Source organism: Taeniopygia guttata, chromosome 2, assembly GCF_048771995.1.
Source record: "Taeniopygia guttata chromosome 2, bTaeGut7.mat, whole genome shotgun sequence".
Lineage (NCBI taxonomy): Eukaryota > Metazoa > Chordata > Aves > Passeriformes > Estrildidae > Taeniopygia > Taeniopygia guttata.
The window spans coordinates 43,888,415-43,915,399 of NC_133026.1; the positions used below are offsets into that span (position 1 = coordinate 43,888,415).

General features: G+C 43.3%; 1 protein-coding gene across 5 annotated transcripts in view; it reads left to right on the plus strand.

Annotated features, from left to right (window-relative positions):
- The window catches only part of TMEM108 (transmembrane protein 108), a 162,894-nt gene extending 137,705 nt beyond the window's left edge, over positions 1–25,189 (plus strand). For 3 of the 5 annotated variants that reach the window (XM_030265096.4, XM_012571641.5, XM_072925800.1), the window contains 3 exons: positions 13,586–14,698; positions 23,287–23,441; positions 24,846–25,189. In XM_030265096.4, the coding sequence (XP_030120956.4) occupies positions 13,586–14,698; positions 23,287–23,441; positions 24,846–24,968 (1,391 nt within the window). In that variant the 3' untranslated portion in view covers positions 24,969–25,189. Of the gene's footprint in view, positions 1–6,835; positions 7,576–13,585; positions 14,699–23,286; positions 23,442–24,845 lie in introns of those variants that run through there. The other 2 variants (XM_002196560.7, XM_072925801.1) reach the window with 2 other exon arrangements.
- The last annotated feature ends 1,796 nt before the right edge of the window (positions 25,190–26,985 follow it).

A 26,985-nucleotide genomic window follows, 5' to 3' on the forward strand; every position in this document is an offset into this window, starting at 1 on the left:
CAAGAAGTCAGATTCTGATTACATGAAGATACAACCTTAGGCAGGTTTCTGGTTATCTTAGGGATTTCAGCCACTGACCTTGGTTCATGCCAGATCATTTTATTTTAGCCACTATATGCAAGTTACTGTTTGTGAGTAATCTTGAGTTGAGCAGCTGTTTTACACATCTTATTTAAATCTTCTATTTGACTGAAACACTGATTTCCACCAAACAAGGTAAAGGGGAAAATTAAGCACCCAAGCACCAATCCAAGGTTGTGCTAATCTAATACTTATCTAATACTTCTAATACATCTCATACATCTAATACTTCTAATACATCTAATACTTCAGATGGTCCACCCAGCACCCAGTTTTGAAGAGAACAAAAGACAAGCCTTTCTACTCCTTTGACTACTACTTGCAATTCTTAATTGTCCTTTATCTTCATATTATTTCTTACTCCCAATTCGGTCATTGGTCTTCAACTCCCAGCTGTATTTTACTTCTTCAGGTCCATTTACTGTTTCCTCTGTTCTCCTCTGAGAGTCATTTATATGTTGAATAATCTTCCTAACTGCCCAGGAGGTGTCCTGGATTTACACTGCTGCAGTAGAAGCCACCATCAGTCCCAGGGGACTTTTCCTGACACTGCTCTCTATGATCCTGGAATTGGGTACCCCAAGCAAGCCTTCTGTTATTTATTTCCATCCATACTGAACAGGGCTGAACCTCTGCACTTAAAATTTTGTCCTTTGTATAATGCTTCTTGACATTCCTTCCTCTTGGTGTCCTGACCTTGGCTAAGGCTATTGCCAGTTCATTCTCTTAGCCACGGTAGTTAATGCTAATGCAAGGACTAATGCTCTCCTCAGCTTTAACACTGATGTGCCACACTTAGTGCTCTGTCTCCAAACAAAATTGCATCCTGATACTGCACTTTACTGAGGGAGTGATTTTGCTGTTCGGGTACAATGACAGCTGAGAATGCTTAAAAAGAGAGAGAGGGGGAAAATGTAATAAGGCAAAATTGTGACAAGACACTTTTGTCAGTATTATCATTGCATTTCATGGAAATGTAACATCTGAGTGCCACACAGCTCTTCCAGCATCTGTCTGGTGAGGACTCGAGTGATGTTTAATTGTAGTTCATTCAAAGTGTTTGAACAGAAAGTTCTTTGTTTGTCAACAGCTCCACTGTGTCCTAGTTTCAAGATTATGTTTTGCACATTAATAAATTAGGTCCAGACCAACGAAAGCCTGGAAAAGAGAAGTGTAGGCAGTAAAAACATGTTATTATATATTTCAGAGATGAATTTGTCTTTCCAAACACACCTCTGGGTATGTTTGCACTTGCACTGTTTCTAAGGAAACAACTCACAGCTGTGTTGGAAGTTTGTTGCCAACGCACCAGCAAATCTCAAGCCCTCTCTGAGGCCCAAGCAGTCACACATATTAAGGGAAGTGCAGTGAAGCCAGGTGCTATCACTGAGTTAGGCACTGTCACTACCAGAAATCGAATGTCCCTGTTCTGTGGCTGGCATTTTTGCATTCCCACCAGAAAAAAAATCAATAGCCTTCAAGAGCAGAGCAGCTGGGTCACGGGGCAGAGGCACATCTCCCTGCAAAACGTTAGGACAAGCACCTAGGACTTGGCTCCTGCAGTGCTATCTCAGCGTGGACACCCGTGGACTGTAAAGGCAGAGGTGTCTGAGCACTTGGTGCTCTCGGTAGCCACCCAAGGTTGCTGCACAGCTTTGCACAGCCACCGTGCTCTTGGAGGGGAGATGGTGTAGGGGAGAGATAGGAGAGCAGCTGCCCTCTATTTTGCCTTCTGATGGCAGCTCACATCAGCAGTAGCTGAAAAATAAGCACTGTGCTTTGGGAACTATGTTACAGCCTGACTGAAATTAAATGAGTGTAGTTTCTGGAAGGGGAAGGAGAGAGATAAGATGTCCATGTCATATCACCAACAACATAACTGGTATTAACGAAGCAGAAGTCAAGCATGAATGAGCATTGGGGCTGAGCTAACTTCCACATCAAGAGAAGATCCCCAAGGGCTGTGTGCTGACAGGGCAACATGGAAAAGCTGGTACACTTAATCTCTTCACAAGGGCTGTTCTGTGAATAATCAGAAGTTGTTAGGGTTGTCAGTCCAATTTCCTTCCAAAATAAAATTAAGTGTGGAGGTGATGACATTTCAGAAATGGCTAAAGTAAATTCTTTCCTGAATATAAATAGAGGCAGGTTTAACCAGAAAGGAGAGACAAATAAAATATCTTACCTGTAAAGTACTATGTGAATAATAATGCAGTAGGGGCCTGCGCATTATTATTGCTGTAATTCCAAACAATTATTCTATGTTTACTGTGTCAAGTGCCAGCCATCAGTAAGGCAGGATGACTTTACTCCACTATGAACACTTAAATCGTTAAAGGTAAATGGTGCTTCAGACATGCAATATATTTCTGTGAAAAGACAAGACCAACACATGTTCAAAACTGCATTCTAAAGCAGCACACACATAGTTGGTGGTGGATCTTTTATTTCTTTTTAATGAAAATGTAAAAAGAGGCCATCCACACAGAAAAGTGAAGCATTTTACTTTCTTGTGTAACTGCATTCATGCTGAATTGCAAATATGAATTACAGAAGTGAATGAACTTCCGGGTTGATAGAGCAGATTTTTAAAAAGTGACATCCTCTTCCTAACTTCACATGTATTTCCATTTACATTACTCATCCCCTGACTAATCAAATACTTTCTGTCATTGTGTCATCTCATCCTTCTGTTCCTCCTGTATGATATTGCATATCTCCACCTCTTGAATTTAATTCAGAAGCAATAACACCGAGTGAAATACAAGCAGTGGAATCCCGCTCTCATTAGCAGAAATTATATCCAGTTCCTGCTGTGACCTTACTTATAAGTACATATGATTTACTACACCAACTTGAACCATCATTCCTTCCAGACCAATACCCAGCTCCAAAGCATGGCAAAAAATCCATATCTCAATACCCGTGCAATCTTGCAGTTCACCTAATGGAGCAAAAACCCCATTCTTCATCTCTGCAGCCAGCAGCTGATATTTTCAAGAAGGGAATTTGATCTTCCCCTTTTATCTTTGTATGTTCTAATGTAACATGCAATTCTGGAGTTCCAGGCATGCACCTCTGGATTTTTGCTGTGCAGGGGCTTTGCTGCACAAAGCAGAGCACCTTGGAGAGTGGCTCACAGATCATCCGTGTGGCTCAGTGTGGATGGACCATGATGAACATCAGATTATTCTGAAATCAGCCTTAGCTGAAGCCAGGTTCAATTCAAGACTGCAAAGAGGCAAAACAGACTTTTGTCCCAGAAGCCAAAAGAAAGTTGTCTCTAGTCTGTAGGAAGGACAAATAGAAATGAAAAGTAAGAGCTCACTTCTTTCCCTAGCAACTTTACATCCACTCCAGAGGCCTTGCTAGCCTGTATAATTCAGCAGATAATAAAATTAGAACATAAAAACAGCATGTTACAGCCTTTCTGGCTGATTTATGTGCAACCTTACATCCTTGTGCTATTCTCACAGGAGGAAATCTGGACATGGCAACTTTCACTCCCTATTATATCCCAAGTCCATCTTGAGAATAATTTCCATTTACATCTGACCCTTTGTATCTCCAAACCAGTCCCCAGTTCCCCATACCAGAAATGCTGACTCCCTTGATCCTGACCTGGTTTGCTTTTCACTTGCCCAGATAATAACCTGGGACTATGAATAATTTGTACAATTCCTCCCCTGTCCCCTGCCCATTTACTCACTCTGAGGCAGTATATCTTTTCCTTTAACTGGGAATGATCAAAAAATTAGAATAAAGCTTTTCTGCAGGTAAATAGAGTAATTACTTTCTAATTGTGTCTTACCTGCTCATATAGCAAATCAGTGCACGCTCCTCATTTACCAGCTCTCATTGGAGATCAAGCACAAGGATAACCAGGCACTTGGAAGTAATAATGTGTTTGAAGGGGAGCATAAGTAATAAATCATCCAAATTACTTTCAGTGAGCAGATGAAATGACAGAAATACCTTCAGGGTTTATAGAAGTTAGTCAGCCTGTGCATTACTGAGTATTCCTCCTGGCTGCAATATCAGTGTTTCTGTACCTGCGGCTGGAGAATTTAAGCTTTTGCAAGTAGAGGAGAAGAAGGTCTGCACTGTTGAAGCAGAGGGGTGTTCTGGTCTGCCTCACCAGCTGTCATACAGTGCGTTACAATATTTGAAATCAGGATCAGGAGTTAGTGGGAAAGATAAACATAGGGTGGATAGAGGATAGATAGGGTCTGTTCCTTTAAATGTTTCCTTAGAAAAGACAAGTTGAAATGACTGTGCTGTAATGAAAGAGTATCCTGAGTCAAGAATAAGCATCCTTGATTGATAGGTATAAGTCAGTGTAAATTACTTAGAGCTGGAGGTTTAGTCCTGAAGAAATTAGGTTTGGAAAAGACGTATCATCTGGTACTAAAATCAAATGCCTTGGACTTGGTTGCCTCCAACAGCAAGTGGAAGGATTTTGAAAGGAGTGTAGCAGGCACAAGAGCTGTGTGTGGCTTTGGAAAAAGGTTTATGCATGAAGGAGTGGCTTCTACTTCCTCATGCTGACCACCACTTTCCACTTCAGCAGGCACCAGACATTTTGTCTTGCAGGGACCAGGAGCAGCTGATCCACAGTGTGCTGTTTCTTTGAGAGGCAGCTGCTCCAGTTTCAGCTGAATTGGTGTTTGCCCACTTACCCTCTAATATGTGAAAGAAAAATGCTTCCTAATGCATAACCATGGAAAAGCTGTCAGGCCTTGTTCTAGTCCACTCTTTATGCCAATGTAGTGTTGCTCTATAGAGCTTGTTGTTCACTTGGTGTTCTGTAAAATCTGGTTCTGAATGTCTAAAGCAGTGTGATTTCATCTCCTGAAAAGTATCGCAATACAGGGACTGCATGTCACCTTTTCAGACATCACTCCTATTTATCCCTTCACGGTTTGCTATATGATGGTGCAATCTAAATAGGTAGAGGGATATGAGGTGGGATTCCTCTCACCTAGTTTTCATCACCCGAAGGATGGACATCAAGTTAAACTCATCATCCTTAATGTGACCTCTTTTTTCTAATGTAGGAGAGGCGCCTCTCTGAGGTACTAGTCAGCCTCTGGATGGAGTGAATTGCCTGCCAAGACCCACAGCTACCTTCAACCGAGCACGTAACTTTTACATATGTGAAGTTACTCACTGTTTGGGGAGTGTTCAGAAATCTTTTTAGGATGGCTTTGAATCCTCCTTTCCCCTTTCTTTGCTTGGGAAATGGACACCCTGACTTGAGTTAGTATCAGTGACACCAACTATATCCCCACTTTGCTAAGGTCCTATTTTAAGCTTTTCATCAGAGTCCACAGCTATTTGTGTCATTGTCAAATGTCTTTGTCAAAAGGTCCGGTGACATTGATGGTAGGTCCTTTAGAAGCCAAAGGTTCTGCAGTAACATAAATAGGATCAGCAGCACTAAGTGCAGGTGAAAGAAAAGCCAGCTGCACATCCTTTCTGTCTCCCTTGGCAACAGCATCCTGCCAACAAAAACTGCTGCCAAGTCAAGGCTGGAGAGGAAGGGATGTGCATTTGCAAAGCTGGGGCTGGACAAGCTTTGTGTGAGGGGGGAGCTGTCAGACCAAGGAATGCTCATGTGCTTTTAAAAATATTTTTGGTTTGTTCCATGTGTTTTTGGACAAGGGAATGCACAGCGCCTCTGTCCTTATGAAGAGTTTTCATCTGAAATTCCAGATGACAGTCTTTGCAGTTTAAGACCATATGTTTCCATCCATGACAGCACACAGGGAAGAAATCTGTGGTGAATTACTACTTACAGATGTGGCAAATCCCCCAGTAAAGGTTAAAATACGTGGCATGGTTCTCTTGTTACGCCAGCTGCAGCTTCATGCTAAATCATTGTTTCAGCAGCAAGCTCTTAATCAGCCCTGAGTTCTAGAAACTGCTAAACAAGCTGATATTTTTAAGGACCTTTTTTCTTTTTTATAATGCACTAAATATCTTTATTTAGAAAAACCTTCAGACTGGAAACAGTAAGAGAAAAAAGTGAACTGCAAATGGCAGGCAGAAAAGGAGCATCATCACAAAAGCACAGAAATGCAAAGCAGACCTAAGATTATTATTCATACTCTGTTTTTCCACATCCTTCATGAAATTATCAAACCTGTGAAGACAAAGTTTGTGTAACTGTGGGTGAAATATGCTTGTGATGCACCTGCCTACTCTCCTGATAGGGACTGTTGTCCTCAAAAATTAGCACTGGCATCTGTCAGAGTCCCCATATCTGTTAATGCTGCCAGATCTCAAACCTATTGTCACCACATCACTTCTTACACGTTTGGCCACAGCATCAAAAAAGAAGTCTGGTGGAAACACACTTATTTCCAAGGCCTGGAAAAAATTAGGATGTTCTCACCTGGTATGGTAAGAAAGAAGAAAGAACTGCCTTTTCTCTCTAGAAAAGTATTAGGAATTTATTTTATGAGGAGCTAATGTAACAAACTGCTTGGGGTGTTGCAGCACCCTTGGGTGTAGCAAGAACTCTGAGTCAAAAACCCTCAAGAAGCCCGAACTTGTTGCTCTCTTTACATTTTCCTGTGCCTTTTGAGGGATTGGTATTTTGCTGCCCAGGACACATTTTTGTGCTCTTCAGGCAGCGTGTTCTTCCAGACAACCAGCTGTGCCAAAGAGACAGAGAGAAACTAAAAAAATAAAAAAATAATAAATGGAAGAAGAGAGGCAGGATTATGACTTTAGTAATCACAGGATCTGTGAACTTCTTTATGGCTACAAGTTGAAATTGCCCATTCACCACTGAGGAGTGAAGAAATAAAATACAGAGCGAGCATTTTGGTGCCAGGGAAGGAGAAGGAGAGAGGGTGATCACGATTTCATTCCCTATATTTTCCTCTGACAGGAATATTAATATCATTAGAGATAATTGAATAAGTGGAAAGTCTGGTGGAGGCGCAGAAGCAGGAGGTAGATCTGTAAAATCTATCCACACACAGAAAGCTAAGCAGTGCTCTGGAGGGAGGGCACTCTGCCTTGAAATAGGGACTGAACAGCCTGACAAGGGCATGCAGCTGGGGTGCTTGTTGCTGTTTTGTTCCCAGAAAACGAGAACTGCCAGCAATCCTCTGGCATCTGAATAGACTTGTGTCAGACAAACTGTATCTGGACTTGATGGGAAACCAAGCTGGAATACCAAGCAGCCCTTCGATCTGCTGGCAGAGAGGGGGACTGGCTCAGTAAATAATCTGCCTTGCAGTTGCAAAGGTACTCCATAAAGGAGTGAGCCCTCTCGCTGCACAGCACTGCAAGACACGCCTGCCTGGGCTGTCTCTGTCCTCATTCCTTCAAACCACTTCCAACAATAACAGCAACTCCTGCATGCAACTGCCTCATTAGAGAGATGTATTTTTCCTTTTTCCACTGAGAGATGAAGCTTCCAAATCCTTGTGATGTGAGCAGGTGAGGATGTCTGCTGACAAGTCCAAATGATATTTTCAGGTAAGTGCTTACTTTGAACGAGCACCTAGAGTCGGGTTCTTTCATTTTATTACCTTCCTCTCAGTAATTACTGTTGCCCTGATTGTCAGTAAGCCTTTTCACAAGCTTGAACAGCTCCAATGTCTGTATGTATTTAGCTGAGTAGGGGATCTAAATAATTTCTAAAGCACCTATCCCTGTAGTATCTGTGAGTCTCTAGTGCAGTGTGAGAACGAATAGGGAACTGCTTGCTCTGTGACTACTCGACACTGGTTTTTTTGTATCACCTATTGTTTAACTCTCTGGAGGGCCAGAAATTAATTTTAATTCACAGGCTCACTCTCTCATAGCCTGTGGTGTAAGTGCATTTTAAAGCAGTAATAGTGGTCTGCAATGCTTTTGTGTCTTTAAAGGACCATGACTTCTTGCCACATTAAAACCGTAAGTGCTGTTACTGTTGTTGCACAGGGAGTGTCAGCAAGAGCTGCTTAATTTGTGTTTGTGCATGTGATTTCCAGAGCTTCTGCTGATGCTGTTTAATGTTACTGTAAATAGAGCTGTTACTCTGTGTGTCTCATTCCCTGCATTTTACCAAATGCTTGTGTGATGAATTTCAGGTTGATTGCTTGTCTAATACCAGGGAAAACAGACAATAACTTGTAAGTTAATATCTGGGACTTCTGGCATAACAGATAGACTTTCAGAGAAGAGAAATTTTTTATGCTGAGTAGCCTACTTTTTTTTCCCTCAGTTCTGCAACCAATCACGGAGTTTAAATTTGCTTAACTCTTTGTTTGTACAAAGGCTGCTTTATTGTGAGTGAAAATTGTATTGCTTAGACAGACCACAAAGAAATGACCATAACGGAAGTAATAATATACACTTTGTACACAGTTTCCACCTATTAAAGATTCTTTTTGCTCCCTGCAATGTTTTAGGTTTGTTGAGAGACACATGAGAAGTTATTAGTGTTGAGAAAAAGAAAGCTTTTGTTGCAAAAAAGCTTTTGTTGTTGTTGTTGTTTGAAGGGGTTTTGCGCAATCTTCTCTTGCTATTACTAAGTCAAGACAGGAGCACTGAGCGATTTCAGCATCCCTCACTGTGGCCATGTGCACCCAAGCCCTGAGTCTGTAGATAATGGGTCCTTTGTAGGACAGCTCCCGTTGCTTTCCTTGCCCACGGCAGTCTGAAATAATGAGTCCCGCAGTAGGTCTCTGCACAAAAAGCTCTTCCTGACTTCCTAGAGCAAAAATGTTTGCCAAGTACTGCTCAGGCTGGCTCTGTTTGTCTTGCTGCGAGATCCGAGGTAGCAGAGGCCAGAAGGGGTCAAACACCAGACTGAGCTCGTTGTGCATTTTCATTTGCTGTAGAAAACATAAATGTGCAGCTCAACAGTTTCCACTGTATCTCTGGCAATTAGGACTTGATCCAAAGCTCACTAAAGTCATTGGGAACCTTTCCATGGGCTTTAGAACATGAGTTACATAAGTTTGTGTTGTTTAAAGGGGGTGCCCCAGGGAGGCTGAACGCATGAGCTGACTCGACAGCCACATGCCTGCTCTGCCATGTCATGCAAAAAGGCTGTTCTTGAAGTGCCCATCAAGTGTCCCGTGCAGCACCAGGCACTATTAACTCCTGAGTGAAAAAATCTTCTAATGCTGTCCTGTGCCAGGACACTGGCTCCTTGTGGAGCCTCCCAAAGTCCAGAGATAAAACAAAGAACATAAGCTGCTGAGGCCTGAATTGCTTATTTTTTCTGTTAAGGAGGGACACAGTTATGTAACTTGTGTACAAATAAAAGGGTCACAAGGAAGTTTCCAAGTGGTAGAACCTGAGGATTTCATAGTCTAGGAAAGCGAAGTACTCCTAACCCCAGACTTTTCTGAGACTCATTGAAGATGTAAACCACAGTCTTTTAAAACATTGCTGCAAAGGAACTTCTTCCTTTCCTTCACATACACAACTATACACACCATTTCCAGGCTCCTCATGTGAGTGTACAGTGGGAAGAAGCACTGTAGGGAGATCCTGTTGAGATTTGAACCATTGCACCCTGTTGTCAGGAAGAAGTTTTTATGGCTAAACGCACATCCACATCCTCTATGTACATTCTGCTGTCACTCTGCTGTGTTTCATCCTTGAGTTAATTCATTTTGTACCTAATATGCCCTTCCTGGTGCACTGTGCACTATGCAAGACCACAGTTCACACCACAGAGATGTCAGGTCAATCAGCCTTCTTATTAGGGTTGAATGGATTTAATGTAGCCATAAAATTAGGTTCTAAAAGCATGAATTTGACACATAGCATTTAAAACACAAACCAGTTTGATCTGTTATGACCCTGAGCTCCTGTACCTTAGAAATGGCCCCTTATGAAAAAACTTAATGGTGTGAGCTGACCTTTGAAAGTATTATTATTTGCTATAATGTGCTTGCATCAGTCTGTATTACTGTTGTTCCAGCAGATCATAAGGACTGCCAATTCTTACTCCAAAGGGCTCATGCTCTAAGTAAAATCAGCTCTAAGAGCCTTAGGCAACCAAATATTAAGGCAAAGACTGCGGGACTTCACTTTGAACTAAACAAGAACATTTGCTATCTTACCTGGAATATCAAAGTTTGGCAAGGAGGAATTGATAGCAACCAGAAGGCTTCCTGTCAGTGGTAGTAGAATTGAAGATAAACTGAGGCACCAGAGAACAACTGGCAGTGTACCCACCATGGTCCTTCACTTAGTACAGGTGCATTTGTGAAGCACAGACAGGGGGGAAAGGAAAGAACATCATGGGTGCTGGATAAGTCCATTTCTGGGACAAATGCCTCCTGTGCGTGATTACAGAAATTTAGAATGTTATTTTCCCAGGCTTAAGCCAAAGTTATCGATAAAGGCAGTCCAGTATCAGGGAATTCAGTAAGAGCCCCACTTTGTAATGCTTTGCCTATCCTCAATGATAGAAAAGTAAGTGGGAGCTCTGGGCAATCAAGTCACTGCAAATCCAGACAGAGTATGCTTGGGTGATGATGCAGAGCATCTAAAAATACCAATTCCAGCTGTACTTTTCCTTTCCAGCAAATTAATTCTACTTAAAAGGGCCAACAAAACCCACTGTGATGTCCTTATCATCAGCTGTTCCTCTCTAAATATACAGCACTGTCTATTTTTACAATTATCTGCTAAGCTGAATATTTTTCCAGTAGTTAGGGGAAAAGATTAACTCTGGTGGTTACTGAAGAAATTACTGTGAGCCATCCAACCAGCAGAAAAAATATCCTAAAAAACTGTAGCTTACAGGGACACAGTGGCTCTGCAGAGGCTTTTGAAGCAAGAGTAGCAGATGAGCAAAACCTGACTGCCACAACCTGGGATAGCCAAATGTCACAGGAGTTATTGTTTATTGTCAGATAAATTACTTCTGATGTGGTATTTCCTATAAATATTTATTCGTACTTTACTATCCACCTAAAGGTCCAAGATAAATGCATTTGGTTTCCCATGCCTGATGTGTGGTGACCTGCCACCACAACAGACTGCCCTAGAGAGACTATAAATGTTTACAGGGGCAAGCTTCAGATTTATCAGTATTTCAAGAAGTGGAGATGGATATTAGGTGGGTTTTCAGCAAAAGATCAGGGTTTCTAGCCCCAGGGTATGATATGCAGAAAAGTTGACAACTTCTTTATTCTTTCAGGAGTATCCTGGAGAAAAACATTAATCCAATAGTGACTGGTTTTTTGTGTGTGTGAGGTGTGAGAGAAGGTAGTTACACAAAGAACATCCAAAAATTTTAATAGGCAGCACAATAATTATAATCTAGCATCTCATAATATCTGCCAAAGCACTTTATCTTGTGTGCTCAGAACAGCAGGCCCAAAGTTTCCTGGACCATTATCTCCACACACCAAATCCAAAATAAATCGTCTTCCTTTCCTCTTCGAATTTGTTCTGTGGCAGCAACTTGTCTTGGCAAGAAATATTAGCCATATGGACACTAGAATATCTGCTTTGACCTTGACCTCAGAATAAGTGCTGCCAAATATGTGAGGACAACTCCTGCCTTTTATTTCCAAGAGTGATGCTCCACAGGCACAGCCCAATCTGCTCTCCGGTTGCATCTCAGTGTAGAGAATTCATGAGTTTTAATTTGAATAGGTGTTCTGCTAAGAGCATATTGTCCATGGCTGGCTAGGAACTGGGAAGCAGTATCCCAGATGATGGTTTATTTGGCAGAGATATTTATTCCAGAAATTAAAAAAAAAAAATTAAAAAAAAAAAAAAGCACTAATTTTAGCATCAGGCAGTGGAAAGTGCATTACTTGTAATTGGCTCTCACCATGTTATTTAGTCAGTATTTTCATCTTCTGGATACTCTTCAAGTAACAGGAGGCTGCTGGGGGCAAGATGAGCTGAATTTTTTTGGTTGCAGAGCTCCGTGCTTCTCTGGTTCAGAAATGATGGGTAGTGATCACAGTAGAACATTTAACTGGGTAAGAGGAACAGATACTGCTCCTTTGCTGAGTTTCTGCTACATGTATTGCAATGATCATGAATGGGTGTAAACAATGCTCAGGAATCAGAATAAACTCATTTCATCGCATTTGCATTTGCCCAACATGAAACAGAATCAGGGCCAGGAGACACCTAATCAGAGATCTTATATAATTTTCCCAAGTCCCTGTCTTTCTTTGGCCCTTAAGAGACATTCCCAAAGAGTGTAGAACTAAATGGCATTACAACACTCATGGAGAAAGCTGGCCAGGTAGGAAGGGTAGAGCAGGGGGCGGGAAGGCACTCCACAGTCCTGGTGGAAGTTGATCATCACTCAGTTTGGAGTCCTGCAGTTTTGACGAACTCATCTCCCTGATTTGTTAAGACCATGGCAATATTTTTCACCTCGACGCTGCTGGTTGAAATTCACACTAACACAGTGCTAATGGTGCCATCTGATGATGCTCAGTGGACTGTGCAAAATGGATTTATTCCATGTGCTTCCTGGTAGGCAGAGATCCACATTACACTCAACAGCTTCAACATATGGAAATGGTGACATGTGATTGATGTGGTCCCTGCAGGTCACGCTAACTCATGGCATATTAGCCCTGCATCCCGGGGAGGCTTATGCTACTCCAGCTGCCCACCTCCATTATCTGAACTAGGAATTAATGAAAGAATTGATGTTCCCAGCAGTGTGGATCTGGCACCTCGTGAAATCATGTGCAGCGCTGAGGGAGGTGGGAAGCAAAATTCACACGATTCAACCCCACAGTACACGTGAGCACAGAACAGGTTACAACCAAACTTTGGGTATGGGTGCAAAGGGCAGTTGTGTTAGATCATAATGATCACAATGTTGTTTTTTTTTTTAATGGCTGGAATAGCTGTGTTTTCATGTTAATTTTTGACATTTGGAGTGACTAGATTTTCCAAAGTTGCTAAGTAAAGCACAGCATGTATAACCCAAGTAGCCCTCTCATCAGACATCCCTTCTTGACCTAATTTTCAGCAAGGCCTAAGCAGCTGCTCTTTCAAAAAACAGATTGCTTAATGGCAGCCAAGACTGGAGGCAGCCAAATTTAGGATTTTGCATCCAAAGGAGTGAGCAGAGTAAGGTTTCCCATAATGATATGGACATTCATTTGGACACCTCCTGGCCATGATGAAAATGAGGACGTCTGTTGTTTCTGCCCCTGAAAAGCAGGATGCTTTTTAGCTTCTCCAGGGAAATCACTTGCCTATGGCATTTTAAAGTTTCACATGAGTCAATACTGCAAGGTCAATACTACTCTTTCTTTGCCACAGAAATTCCCTGTAATCTTGCTCATCGCTCTCATAGCCATGGGGCCACCACAGCCCCTGCAGATTTGTCTTTCTCTTCCTACTTTTGCAGAGAAGCAGACTAAGTTGGATGTTAACTCTTCTGTCCTTCTGCAGAACATGGGAGGTATTCCTTCCTGCCAGATACCCAAGACATGCTGTCCCCATCCACCACTTTCTCCCCATATCTAATCCCCTTTTTGTGTTTTTTCCTCAGGTGTTTTACTGATCTTGGCACTGACAGAAGAGCTGGTGTTTTCTGTTCAGGTACTGTCTCCCACTGTCTCCTCCTCTCAGGGCTTCCCAACGAACGCTACAACTATCACAGCCATGGGAACAACACCTCACCGCAAAGACCACCACACGGCAGAGCCCCTTCCCACGTCTGCTCAAGCCATGTCCCACCCCATCAGCCTGGTGGAGAAAGCCCCTTCCATCGGGCAAGAGCAAGAAAGTGGCCCTCGCATCGGCGAGAAGGAAACTTATCATTTGTACAACCAGAGTGCTTTGTACTCAGGACGGTCTCGCCCCAAGGGGAAAATATTCCAGGTTTTCAAAGGCAACTTCTCAGAGTCGACAGAGCCTTACCTAAAGACGACCCTGCACTCTCCCTTCCCTACCCTGAGGAGCCCTTTCACAGACCACCCATTTCAGTCCCAGACCACAGCATCCAGCGATCCAAATGGAATGGGGCTGGCAAGAACTACACACTCAGACCCTTCTCCCCACCGCACCACCTTGGGAAGCCTTAGGGAAGCAGAGCGAGGGGATGGGACCGAGGTAGTAGTGCAGGAGGCAGATTTTGCCACCACAACTGCTGGACCATCAACTGATCCTGAAGCAGTGTCGGTGCCTTTTAAACCCACCCGCTATGGCATGTGGGATATGCTGAGCAAAAACAACTCTTGGGTAACCTTGAATCTCAGTACAAATGTCCCTCTGTTTGCTGGCTCTGGATCTGCTACAGCAGCAGCTGGTCACTCAGTTCAGACCAGTTTTGACGTCAGCATCTCGTCCTCGGCAGCGGGAGACCCTGAGGGACTCACTCCAACGCAGCACGGCGCGGTGACCAATGCCACGTCACCGGGCAATGCCCTCTCCTCAGTGCCTGCCACCAGGTTGTCCAGCTCCACCTCCACAGCTGGCTCCACTGCCACCGGGAACTTCCTGAACAGACTGGTTCCTGCCGGGACCTGGAAACCAGGTGTGCAAGGAAACATCTCCCATGTCACCGAGGGGGACAAACCCCAGCACAGAGCAACCATCTGTCTCAGCAAGATGGACATTGCCTGGATCATTCTGGCTATCAGCGTCCCTATATCCTCATGTTGTAAGTTAATTGCCACTTTATTTTGCTTTCCCTTTCCTTAATATTCAGATTTTGGCCCACAATTTAAGGGCTAGCTGGAGACCTAACAGAGGCAGGTCAGCTTAGGATGGGTGAGATGCACAGACATCACATCCACTGACCAAAGTGTTTAACTTCAAAATGCAGGACTCAGATGTTACAGTCAAAGCATACTTACTCTATTGCTATTAAAAATCTTATGGGGTAACTCTCCATTTGAGGGTGTAACACTACCCTGAACAACTCCAGAATGTGAAGCAGCTTTACTCCAAAGTGTTTAAGACAGTGATCAAAAACTTGATCAAAGAGAGTGATTTTTTTCAAACTGTATTTTTTTTTATCTAGGAACTAGTATTTGCTGCCCTGAAATTGGATTTAAAAGCCCACTGCTAACTCAAAGGAATAATAACATCTGTAATGACTAATAATTCAGGATACACCAGTTTTCCAGTGCAATAAAATATTTCATTGCAGGTAGTGCATGAACTATCCAATTTAAAAATCTGATGACCAAAGTGCTGGTTTCCTCCATTTTAATTCCAATTTACAGTTGCCAAGGGAAGAGAAACAAACCTTGGGCTTCAGACACCTCGAGTCAGCCACCTGCAGGACCAGGGCAGGCTGGGTTTCCAGAGCTGGCTCAGGGTCTTGTTGTTTGACTCAATTACAAAAAACACATGGAAAATTATAAGCAAGGTTGTGAATGCTTGCCAGGATGTCCGGTGCCTAGCTGGGTTTTATCAACTTGATGGGACAACATACTCTCTGGGGTCTCACTGTCATGGGGTGTGATTATTCTGAGCAGTCTGGAGTGAAACAAAAACAAATATTTCCCAGCCTTTGCTGCCTGAGGAAGCATAAAGGGGTAGCAGCCAACAATACTGAGTATTAATGCTGTTATTTATGGCTATGAGCTGCACTGATGATGCTGCTGAGGCAGGAGGGGAACAAAAAGACTCTGACTCCAAAGGCTGCTGAGAGTAAAACTCCAATTTTATTCAAAATCCATCGCTCTTTACACAGAGCTTCATGCAGACCAACACCATTAGTCCTGAAGTGAAAACAACCACACTATTGGTGCAGAGTACTTGACGCACAGTGATAGAACTTAACTATAAACAATGTGAACAAGAGAGATAAATAATTATTTACATTCTTTTCCAATAGATTCCCAGGCTTCTGCCTGGTTAGAAACTCTCCGTTTCTCTCTTTGACTGAATCTGAGACCCACACACTGAGGACAAGTCTAGATGAGCTACATGAGCCAGTCTCACACACAGCTTACTCCAGCCGAAAAGGACAGTGCTTCTCTCTCCTGCTCTTTCTCATGTGCAGGAACCTGATCCTGCCCCTCTCCTTCTGCCTGGGACTGACTTTTCACCTCCTCGAGACACTTTCAGATTGTTAAAGTGGCCAAGAATTATTCACTTTACTCTTTGGTGCTTTCTATCCACCCAGAGAGCTGAATCAGCTCTCCACAGAGTCAGATGAGCGTGAGACCCAGAAAGGATGAGGCTGCAGGAATGCAGACCTGGAGAGAGGACCATACTAATCCTTTCAGCAGCTGCAAATTATTGGATTGGGTCAGCACATTTGTTAGATTCACACCTCTGGGACTATCAATTCTGCTATTGCCAAAGTGGTTAAAACCACAAGTGAGAACAAAGCTTAAGACTATAAAATGGGCAATCAAAGAGAAACCAAAGCAGAATTTGCATGTGTATTTCTGTGCAAGATGGAGAGGAGAAAGTGGGACTTAGCAAGCATGTGGTCAGAAGCAGCAATATTTGATGATTTGATGAAATAAGCCTTGTCTGTCCATGATTAGAACTACACGATCAAATAAATTCTTCCAAGAATTACTTTTTGGGCCAATATCTAAAAAGACAGCTGAGCTAGATAGAAAGCATCTAAATGCAAAGTAAGAAGTGTAAAACCATACAATACAAGCATGGGCGGTATAGCCAGTGGGTAAACTGGTCTGTGCGTGCAGAGTGCCATAGAGGAGGTGAATAATAAGAACAGTAACAATAACAATAGTAATAATAATATGAGAAGTCTGATAGCAGGAGTGCTAACCTGTTCATTAAATAGAGGTGTTAGCACTTTTCTTCTTTTCATTTGTGCCATGTGTTCATGCGACTGCCTATTCTGGTTCTTGTGTTCATAAGCTACATAATTTTTTAAAAAGCCAAATGCTATTTTGAAAGTTATCTGTATTAGCTCTAATACAGTGTTTAAACGATTCAGGTATTTAAGTCCTGCTTTCAAGACCAGATTCCTGAGGATAGCCTTCATCGAGAGTCTCCCTTTAAAATCCGGGAATCCTCGGATGTATTTCAGAGTCGAAATGAACGGCAGACAGGCAATTCAATGGTATTTTTGGGGGGCGATCTGGCTTTAGTGCCTCGGGAATTGATTTTGTGCCGACGTTTCGCTGTGTGCAGCGCGCCGGGCAGCGGAGGGGCGCCTCGCCGTGAGCGCGGCGCGGGCTGTGCGGAGGGGACTGCCGCCACCTCCCGGCACAAGCGCTGAGCGGGAATGCTCCTCTCCTCTGGCCCAGAGCGGGCTGACGCCGGGAGAAGGATGAACAACAGATATTTGGGCTTCCTTTCATCTTCAAACAGGGAAGAAGTTTTCCAAGAGAGGCTCTCACAGTTGTTGTGGCCACGCATTGAGGAAAAAATATTGTCGGGCTCCTGCCTTGGGATGCTGGAAGGCTTTAGAGACACAATCCCGTGCTCTTAAATGCCTGAGCTGCCTTAGGAGGGATCAAGCCACGAGGGAAGTCACTGAGGACCCCTGGCACGGGAGGTTACAGCTGGGGGCTGGTGGCTCTGCACTCAGGCTGCACCTTCAGCACCAGGCAGAGACAGCCTCAAGGCAGGGGAGAAGTTAGCCACACACCGTGGAAAGACATGGAAAGAGGTGTGGAGAGGCAGCCCAGAGCCTGTGCAGGAGGCTGCAGAGCTGCAGGAATCCAATTAACTCATCTCCCTTGCCCTGCTAATGAGGGGTGCCCCTGAGCCGAGGCAGCTCACTGACCTCCGGGCTGTTTACCCAGAGCCTTTGAGGAGCTGTGCAGTGTCCAGAGCATCTCTCCTCTGCCAGGAGCCCTTTGTCTTTCTGTGTAATTTCTCCTCTGTATGAGGAGTTACAAGGAAGCTGGAAAAGGTTTCTTTGGAGGACTTCTGGGCACAGCTTGTGCTCCCCAAAAATCCTTGGAAGGGAAAACACATCACTATATTGCAAAGATGTCTCTGTCCCTCTCTGCTCCCTACATGCTGCTTGCTGTCACACCTTCTAGTGACAGGCACCTGTTACATGAAAGCCTGTGGGCATTTGAGCTTCTATAGCAGGGGAAGTGACTTGCTAGAGAGCAACTACAGGAGCTTTTGGCTCTTCAGCCCCACTAGAAGAAGTGCTTGGGATGCTGCACTCCTCCTCACAGAGTACAGACCCTGCTGGGGTTTCCTTGCTGGCCCATCCCTGCCGTGGGGATTTGCACCAAAGAGCAGGATGGAGCAGAGTGTTTGTTCAGCATCGCTGTGCCCTGACTTCTGAGCCCCACTGAGGACTGGCAGGTCCCACCAGCCTTGCTGGTTGCACAGCTCAGGGGCTGTAACACAAGCCTGAAGATCTGTGCCTTAAGAACTCCCCTGTTTAAATAAGAGCTGGAATTTAGCCTCCCACCCTTACAGTACATACTTCTTTACAGATGCACAGATTTCTGAGTCCCACTGAAATCCCCGACACTGCTAGCCAGAAGAGTAATGCTTTGAGTAAGAATCCACAAGCTATGTCTGCTGCATGAACCTAGGGAAATCATTTCACCTTTTGGCAGCTAAGTTTCATTATATAAATAATGAGAGTAATGTTGCTAATGCCATGGGAGGGCTGCAAAAATTAAGGATTCTGTATCATTCCCTTCCCAGAATAGCAAAATCCTATATAACAGTGATGTCATTATTTTCTTCATGTCACAGTTTGAGCTGGGTTTGCAGTGTCCTTAAGGCAGCCTTGAACATTTTTGTGCACGTGCTGTTGTACATGTGTAGGTGCCTCTGTCTGCAATGCAGAACAAGAATAATATGATCTTATTTTAAAACCCACCATTCCAGTCCTTGGGCTCCTGGTCCTTGCGTCACTGTAACTACAGAATGACACAATACAATGTGGAAGAACAGGAACTTGCAAATCAGATGCACAGAAGTCAATTTATCCAGTCAGTTCTGCTGACACAAGAGAACATGAGAGGAAGACTGAGCCTCTCAACACAGGCATCAGCAGAACTCAGAGAATATGTGAAGAATTGCCTTGGGCCTAACTCACTTAGCTCACATTTCATGCACTGGAATGCTTTCCAAAATTACCTCACTCACCTTCTCCATCACAAAACCTATGCTTGCTTTCCAGTCTGAAGCAAGAGAGATCCCAAGCCCTGAGCCTAATCCCCAGGTGTGAACTCAGGCTGCGCTGGAGTGACTCCTGTCTCCAGATGTAAGCAGCTGTAGTCAATAACCAAATCCATCCTGATACCTTTATCACAGCTAAGTATGTGCTGCTACATATAGGAAACCAGAGAAATAAAAAGAAATATGGAAAAAGCACTTTTGGTCATTGAGGGAAGGTTTCTTTAAACTTACTTTATGTTGATGTTGAAACTTACTTTTATGTTGATCTGCAGGTGTAGGGATAAGTAATTGAAGATCTTTCACCCTGAATATTGCATGACTTTCAAGTGCTTACAATTTCAGATATGTTAACACTGTTTTGAAAGTGGGGGAAAGGAGTATGCAGCTGTGTGAGATTGGTAAAATATTTTAGTGAGTTGGAGGGAAATAGAAAACTGTAGGGAATTTGTATGATCTCATTACACGGCATTAGTGAAGCTGGGTTGAATGTGGTATACAATCATAGTGGGTTATATTTTTTTTTTTTAAATAAACCACTAGAATATTAGGAAGGAGACATGGAATTACTTAGGAGTGGAGAAATGCAGCATAATTCCACTTGTGCCATGATGTAGCACAAAAAGAGGCTGAAGCCTACATATAGAGGAGAGATTTCTGACAGCATGGTGGAAGATTTTAATAAAATGGCAAAAGAACATGGAGAAAATGATGGTTGAAGGTGAAAGTATTTACACAAGAATAATGTAAGCATGTCCCCACAATAGAAGCTAAACATCACAACAAAATCTGTGGGAATGGGATGGATATCTGGTCGCTCTGTATCCTTAAGTAAAGATGAGTATTTTCCTATGAGATGTGCTGTATCTTAAGTACAGATCATGGTAAATGTGACGGGTGAAAGTCTCCTGGTGTGCAGGTGCTAGGTGGGTGACAGTAGGTGATGGACATGTTCCCACCAGCCTAGAACTCATAAATCTGTGAGAAACTTGTTTCTCCCCTTTGTGGGATGTTTTATGTCCTGTTTCATGGCGGGGGGGATAGATAATGCAGATGTAACTTGCCCTATGGCCAAAAAATGTCCGGTGTCAGAGCTGGAGCTCATCAGCAGCTCAGCCCCTTTACATGTGAAAAGACATAGGTTAGAAATGCATCCAGAATTTCTGAACCTCCAAAGACACCTGATATTTCCTAACATGTGTCACAGTCTCTGTACAAGGCAGGCTGACACAGGGACAACACTGACACGTCCTTCTCATGGTACTCACTGTTGACTTGAACATTGAGCAGTCAAAGGAAAGTTAGTTGAGATTTTCTGACTCACAGAAAGCAACCAGAGGATTGCTTAAAAACCAGGGAACAGTTAACCACATAATATACCAGGATAGATAAGCAGGGTGTTGCAGCTACTAGTTCTCTCTTCAGCTCTGTTGTTGTCATTACTGCCATTTGTGCCTTCCAAACCATCTCAGCCCTCTGTGTATTTCATTCACCTAATATGGCCTCCCTGGCCATCAGAGTTGTCTGTCTGGAAGAGTTTTTCTGATATACATGTAATTCTAATCATGGGAACAAAAGTATATCTCGGAATATAAATGCTGTACCCTGGTCCTAGTATGCTGGAAGTGGGATGTCCTAAGTTGGCTACTTTAATTTCACTAAAATATGCCCCAAATATGGTATGTAATGTGGTAGATGTGGCGCTTAGTGCCATTGTTCAGTGGTATGTTAAGTTAATGGCAGTGTTCACTTAATGGTTGGACTCAACATTCCTAAAGGTCTTTTCCAACCTAAATGATTCTATGGTTCTATGAAAAGGGCAGTTAATATAAGATGAAGAGGAAATAGCCCCATTCCAGTCCTGCTGTCCTCACTCACCGTCTTAAATGAGATATCCTCTGCTTTGAACTGGGGCAGCATCCTTCTGCTGAAATACATATTTGTGGAAGCTCAGGAACACATTTTCCATGCTCTTCCATCCATTTTCTTGTGTGTGCACAATAGTTGGAAGCCAAGAGTGTAATTAAGAGAGGGAGAATTATTGCTGTATGTACTTACACGTGGCAAGGCCATTTCCTGATGGAAGAAGTTAAACCCCAAATTTGATATTTCTCTGTCAGCAGCCACAATATTTTATAAGCTGTAAAACCTCAGGCTTTCAAAAAAATATTTGCACAGAGTTGACTTTACTGGGGCTCTCACATCCTCAGGCACCTTCAGAAATACTCTGTGCCTTAGGGATGGATCTCTTGTTGCTGGAGTACTGAAAAGCTCCAGGACTCTTGGGTCTCACCAGCAGTAGTGAGGACTAAATGCAAGTTCTGCATCACTTTCTAATCTTCCCAAACCTGCAGGCTGGGCTGGGACATGGAGAGGGCAGCAGCCAAAGTAGGGATAAAAGGTGCAGCCCTTCAGGAGGAGAGGCATTTCCCCAGGCAGGGAGAGCAGTTCCGGGGGGCCATGAAGTGCAGCAGCAAGATTCAGACTACTGGGCTACGAGAAAATGAATTTGTTAGTGACAGAACTGCCTGAACTAAAAGACATTGTTTTTTGGATGGGTTTTTTTTTTTTTTTAATAGAGCTCTAGCCTTGAACTTTTGTGTTGCTAATTTCATGTGGTAGATGGGATAAGGAATTAGATCCATGGCACATGGATAGCTGCAATATTTGTCAAAAAATACATAGCAGCAGTGATCTCTCTGCAGTCTTTTCTTTCCTCTGAGTTATCATTCTAATACATAATTTTACCTGTAGCTGAGGAAATAATATATTTTTCTGCTTCATGAATATTTTCTCTTCTCTTCTACCATGAGGGATTTAAAAATGATGGAGGGAATTTACAGCAGGTATTTCCTATTTCACAGGTACAAGTACATATGCAGCTACCTGTCTGTATAAATCAGGTAGATTACAAACACAACGGGTCAATGAATTCCACAGGTGTAAAGGGAGCAGACAGAGCTCACACATTACAGCTCTGAGCAACCCTTGCACACGCCCCAGCTTGTGCCTGAGCAAGGTCCAGTGGGAGCAGTAATTCTGCTGCTGTGGCTTTGCCTGTCTCTTGTAAAGTTCCCAAGATTACCCATCTGAATGCCAACAGAGATGAATAAACTGAAAGCAATTCCAGAAAATAACACTCAGACTGCTTTTTGTTCAACTGCCTGCTGGGAGAGAATTACCTGGGCATTTCTGGGGCCCGGGGAGTCCTGTGGCCCTGGGACCAGACAGACTCCTGAACATCAGGAGTTCCACTTGCTAGTCACTTTGTCTTGCCTAACTGCTCTGCTTTAAGTTCAGATATTTCAGATTGTAAAAGCTTAAGTGTGCTCCACAGGTGAGAAGAAAAACCTCACTCTCAGACATTACCCAATGCCCAGACAAGTGCTGGGGAACAGGTTACCCTTATCAGTAGATTGCACAACCCATGGCAGAAAAACCCCAGCTCTGGCATTAACACTATCCTGGAAGTGTAAGGTATGTGAGACTGGTGCCACAGGGGATCTCCACACCACCTTACCCCTCTCTCATCCTACTCAGGAATCCGTCTGTTCTTCTGGCTGGTTGTTGCTGTATTGGAACATGGTCACAAACCAAAATCCAAGTTAAAAATTGCAGACGAAAGAGGCAGGGATCAGTGGCACTACAGGACAGAAGCTTTTGGTATTGAAGCCACACAACTGTGGCATTTATGAATTTTCTGTTTGAAATAGGACAGGTATCTCTCACTGCCCACTTGCTAATGTGCCCATCACAGCAGCCTGTGAACACACCAGATGCAGAAAAGATCCCCACAGAAGCATCTTAGTCCCTGAGGAATGCCCTCTCTCCTAGAGGGTCTGTAAATCCCTGCTTAGGTATTGAATTGCCATCAGTTACAACAACAAAGCTTTTCATTAATCAGGCAGCCGCATCTTGAAGATTATACACTCACATCAAAAACTGCATATTCTGCCAAGCCCAAGCTCATCTGCTTGGCCCAGATTCTGACATAACTGTGTAGGGTTTGTTAGCAGAGAGATGGGACTGACTGAGACTGAAGTATATGAATGCAGGTCACCAGCCCTCTCCATAAGTAACAAAAAGTACAAATCCGTGATACTGACAAGTCCTTTTTTAAAGGAAATAACCAGAGTTTTGACATGTTTCTATTGACAGCAGTTCTGCTGACAGTCTGCTGCATGAGAAGGAAGAAGAAGACCTCCAACCCAGAGAACAATCTGAGCTATTGGAATAATGCTATTACCATGGACTACTTCAACAGGCATGCTGTAGAGCTACCAAGAGAGATCCAGTCACTGGAGACTTCAGAGGTACCTTGCTTACAGAACTGGTGTCTGGAAACTGTCACTGATGCCATGCTGGGAGGAGGGGAGAGGAAGTCATATTAATAAAGCCTTGAAATCCCTACAGATGTTCAGGGGAACAGCTTTTAGGGAAGGACTGACTCCTACACATGTACTGGATGGGATAAACATCTCAGCAAAGCTGGATTGCCATCCTATTCCCAGCCACTGCAGATGTGTTCCCTATTGCTGCGTGGTGATGGGCGTTAACCACCTCTTGGTGAATTTGTTCTGGGTTTCTCTTCCTTGTGAGCCTATAGCCAATGTCAAGCCATGCCGTGACGTCTCAAGGAGAACCCTTTAGGCTGGCTCATTACTGACAGTCAGTCTACTGTACATGTGCCACACAGCATAAAAAAAGGAGGCTGCTGGAAGTTAATAAAACAAAGAAATTTTGTATGTTTATGTCTCAGGAGCTGCCTGCAAATTCTCAAATACCAGTTCAGGGAATGAGTGTTCCCACTACAAAAGTAATCATAACATCAGTATGTGGCGGAGTATGGTGGTGTGGTGTACATTCATCAGCCTTTACTTAAGAGATCTGACTGGTTTGGTGGGATTATTCAAACATGAGCAGGTGATCCTACTGATAGAAATCTATTCCCTGGCTTCAGAGACAGAGAATAATTCAGTTTAGTTCAATGTTAATTTAAAGACAATTAAAACCTAGAAACAGTGGAGAGTCTGAGTTTATTCTAAAATGATTTTCAGATCAGCTAGCTGACTAGCTCGTGTGACTAAATTAAAAAAAAAAAAAAAAACAGTTTAGAAAGGAACCTCTAAGATGTGATTAGACAGTCACAGTCACTTCATTAACCCCGCTTTGTTGGCAATCACGTTGCTTAAACTAAGGCAGGACCTGGTCTAGCTTGCCCAGAATCGAATGTCAGGCCTATTCACATACAGGATGTTCTTCAAAAGCTGTCTCATTTAAACCTGATCAGAATATGACTGAACTGAGGCATACTCAGGTGGACCCGTATGTGTGGCTTTCTAACTGTAAAAAGAAAGTGCAAATACATCTTTGAGGAGTCAAGTCCAGCTGAGAGATAGGAAACACTTGCAATGAGTCAATAAAGTGGGAAAAAAAAAAAAAAAAAAGAAATGTGAAAGGTCCAAAGGGATTGGAAGTTTGGTGCAGTTGACTTCTAGGTCCCCAGGCTGAGAAAGAATCAGCAGACCCTCAGAGGAACTTTTCACTCACAGCTCCTCCTGCCTGACAAAGGGAAAAACCAACTCACCAAACCCAGCTCTCCAGAGTCACAGCCCACAACATTCAGGCACCTTTGGGGGATTGAGAGGAATGCCCTGTGTGCTCATGGAGGTTGAAGGGTGTGAAATGCTCAATCTGCTTCTTTCTTTTTCCCTTAGGACCACCTGTCTGAGCCGCGCTCCCCAGCCAACGGCGACTACCGTGACAGCGGGATGGTCCTGGTGAACCCCTTCTGTCAGGAAACGCTGTTTGTGGGACATGAGCAAGTCTCTGAAATATGACCCCCCCAGCTGCCCCCGTACTGCAGTTTCATCTCTACTGTCTCCAAATTATAAATAAATATATATATATTATAAATATAACCTTTGTGTAACCCTGAACTACAAGAAATGTTTTCAGCTTTTTTTTGTCCCTCAGAATTGTCAGCCCCTTTTTTATAAGTGTGGTAAAACTTTACAGAACAAACTGTGGCTTTATAAAATAAAGGTATTTCTAAGCAAAACATCTCTCAAGTGGACTGTATCCTTTCTGTGACTCCAGTACTGCCTGAGCACCAACTGGGGTGAACCCTTTACTGTCCCACTTCCAGTCTGAGCTCCAAAACTCTTTTATATGAACAACAACAAGAATGGGCCTTTTTTCCTGCGTGTTTTAATCACACTACACATTGGACAAACAGCTTCTACACTTCAGCCCAATAAGCCTAGAATTATTTCCTGAAGATCAAACAGCCTCAAAAGAAGGTAAGTAGAGTGTTCCCTTCAAAAGAATAGAAAATTCCCTTCCATTTATCAAAAATCTTGCAATCTGGTGACTAGGGACTACCACCAATTGAATGCTGCGGCCTTGACCACATTTCCACTTCCCCTCTGTTTTATTTATCTTGTGTGTTTAGGCTGTTGGTGCCACTGAATCAAGTTTCCTCATACCCTCTTCTCCTCTCTGGGACTTTCTTTCTCCCCTTACGAAGGAAAACACGGCATTTTGGAGCAAAATGGCAATTCTTTCCATGTTAAGAGATAGATTGCAGACTCTAATAGTGTTAGGGGAATAATAAGGGTGAACAAAGCTTAAATGATGGATTAAAAATAGGTTGCTGCAAGGCAAGATTAAGATGGAACATGGAATGACTTGGACCAAATCAATGCTCTCTCTTTGAATAACGCAGAACTGTTACTGTGGGACCAATTCTCAGTTTTACTTCTCAAAATGCTTTTTTATATCATTCAGCAAGTGAAATGACTCCTGTCCTTTGAGGTCTTGTCCTCCTTCTCCCCACCTCTGGCCACCAGTTCTGCTAGACAATTTTCTGCCTTCACTCCTCACTTCATCAGGAGCAGGCTGTGAGGGGCACTTTAGCCGCTGCTGCAGCTGGCTGCTCCTTGCCACTGGCTGCTCAGGTTTAATGCTTGGCTGCATGAAAGGGAAGTTTGAGGGACAGGGTTAGTGCAGCATCATTAACCATATGCCTTGTTCAAGGTGAGGCACAGCTGCTACTAGAAAAGAGACTTACAGCAGTGGCACATCTGGTCCAGCTGTTCCCACTTGCCGCCAGGGTCCCAGTGACTGTCAAGCAACATGACAACTTTACTAAATGATGGTTGGAATCAGACCCAGACTTGGCTCAGGGAGGCACAGAGGCCTCATTGCTCCTCCTTTCTCCCCATCCCGTACATGCACTTCTGCTGTGCCAAGGGACAAACCTGAATGTGGACTACAGGCTTCTGGAAACTGGAAGATTTTAATGTTACAGGGACTCTCCTGTATATTTGTTTCTCTGCTCAGCATCAGAGAGTAATGCAGGGATTTCTCATTATGTGATGGGGCAGGCAGGATGACAGGACTGTGTATGAACATGGATGGGCACTTAGGGAATGTATCTTTTCACCATGGGATAAATGCTATGCAATACGATACCTGTGATCCTCATGATCAATTACTAAATAACCTCCTAGAAACCACTGTTTGATAGAAGAGTAAAAATTTCTTGAGGGTGTTGCCAAGAGCAAAAGCAATCCCACAAGGATCTTTGTTTTTATTTAAAGAGGGAGGTGGACAAAGAGAACAAGGTTACAGAAAATTAAATTCATTTATTTGAAAAAAGAGTCCATGTTATTACATTTGTTTTCTGTAGATGGTATTACTTTTGCAAGGGAGATTTTCTAATTTGACACAGAACAACTACACTGAGAATACTGTATAAGAAATACTGGAGGATGCTTCCCATTTAAGCAGAAGTTTGCTTGGTAATCTAAAGGCAGAATACCTAAACTAGCCAAAAGTATTTGCAAAGCTAAG